General features: G+C 35.7%; 1 protein-coding gene across 1 annotated transcript; it reads right to left on the reverse strand.

The window, feature by feature from the left end:
- Positions 1-1,222: 1,222 nt before the first annotated feature.
- On the reverse strand, positions 1,223-2,787 carry LOC141666657 (fasciclin-like arabinogalactan protein 8). Its single transcript, XM_074472778.1, has one exon. The coding sequence runs from the start codon at positions 2,675-2,677 to the stop codon at positions 1,415-1,417; it is 1,263 nt and encodes a 420-aa protein (XP_074328879.1). The 5' UTR covers positions 2,678-2,787; the 3' UTR covers positions 1,223-1,414.
- Positions 2,788-3,309: the final 522 nt, after the last annotated feature.

Consider the following 3,309-nt stretch of genomic DNA (forward strand, 5'->3'; position numbering starts at 1 on the left):
ATAAACATTCATACTATTATTTATAAATATCCTCGTAACATAATGATTTAAAAAGAAATTTATTATAAATATAAAAGAAATTTATTATAAATTTAAATAATATAAAAATATAATTAACGGGTTGTAAAGCTAGTAACAATTAAAATTGGACAACATGCAAGATAGAAAGATTGAGGTTACATAGAGGCTGGATTAGTCACATCGTTGTTACAATTTGTTTCAACTTGTTCTCGTTCTTTTTGTTAGCAAAAAGAGGAAATTACACTTGCATGAAACACAAGCGTTGAAAATGACCTTAAACGTCTATCACCATTAATTTAACAACGCTTTTAATTAATCATAATCAAACGTCACTTTCGCTAACCCGGTTTCAAGTATAATCACTCACGTTAACCTTAATTAAGACACCACATTAAGCTGTCACCAACAACGTTTCCACTACACAACAAACAATGCTCCTAGAAACGGACACTAGTCTCTAGACCCTCCCAGATGCATGTCACGTGCATCTTTTCTTAAACCCACGTGACATCTTCATCAATCCTCAAATTAAATTTAAATTTTTTACTCACAAATTTGTACGAAATACAAATAAAAGAAACGGATCCTATGTAAATGTAATATGCATTCCTACCTTCCAATTAAATAATGATACTTAACATTTCGAAATTATAATTTTGAAATTTAATTCAATGATCCTTAATATTGTCAAATAGTGTTATAAAAATCGGGAATTAAGGAAAATCGGTCGATCTACCGATTTGGAATTAATTAAAAATTGAAGATCAATCAAAAAGATTAACCGAAATAAAAATCAAAAATATTATAATATTAAATTATATTTAATATATTATTAACAAATGTATATTTATTATATCATAATTTCTATAATTATTCATATTTAAATTAACATGGTATTTAATTTTAATAAAAAATTATACATTATACATACTCTTATAAAGAAAAATCTGTAAGGATTAAACGAATTTCAAAAATCAAATCAATTTGACTTTGGAGCTTTACATAGGATTAATCATGAATTAATCGGTTGAATCGAGAATTTTTAGAACATTTTTGCCGATCGATAAATTCACATTCAAAAAATTCATATAATTGATTCAACCAGCTATCCCGTCATACCAACACTTGTATAAACTTGTTAAACAAGTTATTATTTTTCAATTTTGCACACATTTAAAATTGATTCAAACATCACCAAGAATAACGGAAAATTAAAATTACTAAAATAAATATCTTACCAACTAGAGAGAGTATCAACACAACTCAGCACTCACACACCTGCTACTACAATAAGCAGCTCAACCATCTCAAAAATAAATAAAAATAAACAAACTAAAATAAAGCACTAAAACAGAATAAAACATAAAAATAAACATTAAAGTAAAATGACCATCTAGGACACCAAAGCAGCCACAATTACACCAACTGACACTGTAACAAACACAACAATTTTCCCCGGCGCAATCTCTCCGGCCGCCGCCTTATCCGCTTTACTATCCTCCGACGATTCACTCCCCGGCGCATCCGCCGGTCCTTCATTCGGACTCTCACTCGGCGGCGCCGGCGGCGACAAAACCGGCGACGGAGCTTTCGCCGATGGAGCCGGACTTGGACTATCATCCGCCGGCGCCGGAGCTTCCGCCGGACCCGGAGTCGGCGCCGGAAAAGGTGAATCTCCGGTTAATCCTTTCGGAACAAGCACATTGTCTACCGTAAACACCACAAACGGTGTCGAATCGATAACAGTTGAAGCGATCCTCGAATCGCCTAATCCAGTCTTCAAACTAACAGAATCTCCAGCCACCCCAACCGACAAATCAAATTTGCCCGCTCCATTTGTCGCAATTGTGCTAATCGGATCTTTCGAGCTCTTCAACGATCCAATTGGGCTATAGCTAGGCAATGCATGGTACTGTAACAATGTCACTAACTCCGCATTAGTCAGTTTCGACAAATCAGGCACTCCTTTTTTCTTAAACGCCTCGTCGTTCGGGGCGAACACGGTTAATCCTTTAGTAATGCTTGATTGATACACTTTTAACACTCCTGTGTTGAGTAACAAGCTCGCAAATGTCTTGCACCCCGCTTTCTCGAGCAATCCTGTGATGTTAAGATCCGATGTTGGTGACGGGGCATCCAAAATTTCAGGAACGATAATGGGTGTAGAGATTTCAACTACGGAGAAGTTGTAGGGAACTTGTTTGATTTCTTTAGAGTAGGATGAATCTAGTTTAGATCCGGGTATACCCGACCCGAACCCGACTTTTCCGCCTTTTAGGTCAGTTATATTTACAAACCCTATTTTATTTTGTGCATTTCCGGTGGTTTGATATAGAGTTGTCGAAAGAGTGGACCCATCGGGGATGTCGTGGAGCTTTTTAGCGTCGAAATAGTCTAGTAACACGTGGAGGCTGAGGACGTTTTTAATGACGGAGAGTGGTTTCCCGGCGAGTGGAGCTAACGCGCCGTTGGTGACTGCGAGTACGGTGATGGTTTGGCGCGTGTTGATTTCGTCAGCGAGTTTGGTTTGGGAGAGATACGCGTTGAATTGGGAGTATTCAGGGTGCGTAGAGAGGACTTGGGTGATGTTGGTGGATGTAGAGAGATTGAGGAGAGAGATGAGAGAGAGGAGAGAGATGAGAGTTGAGAGAGACATTGGGGAGATTGAGAGAGATTGTATGTAAAATGTGTGTTGTAATAATGGAGGATGATGAGATTTAACTGAGGGGTTATGGGTGATTTAACTATGGTTTGTTGAAGTGTATTGGGAATTGTGAAGGTGGGTTTTGAGTTTGGAAGATTTAAGGAGAGTAATTAAGGTTGTGTTATGGTAATGATGTAACGGATGTGGAAAGTTTTTGGTAATTAAGCTGTTTTACATTACTCGAGTACGGTAGAGAAATAAGAATAGTACTCCCCCGTCCCTTTAAATTTATTACATTTTTCAGATAGTGTCCGATTTATTACATTTTTCAGATAGTGTCTGACACGTATTTTAAGGTACATATAAAGTATAGTTCTATTATTTTTTTTATAAATTTTTTTTCTGAATAAAAATTAAAATATTCAACTTTTATTTAAAAAAAGAAAATTATAAAAATAAGTTACATAACTATACTTTTTATGCACCTTAAAATGCGTGTCACACACTTATTCAGAAATGTAAACAATTATAAGGGACTAAGGAAGTAGTTTGTTTTCCAAAAAAAAAATCACAAAGTTTTACAAAATGACGTGACTAGATGTGGCGGAAAATTTTTGAGGAAAAAATTCAGTGAATGCATTATT

The sequence above is a fragment of the Apium graveolens genome, chromosome 6, assembly GCF_009905375.1.
Source record: "Apium graveolens cultivar Ventura chromosome 6, ASM990537v1, whole genome shotgun sequence".
Lineage (NCBI taxonomy): Eukaryota > Viridiplantae > Streptophyta > Magnoliopsida > Apiales > Apiaceae > Apium > Apium graveolens.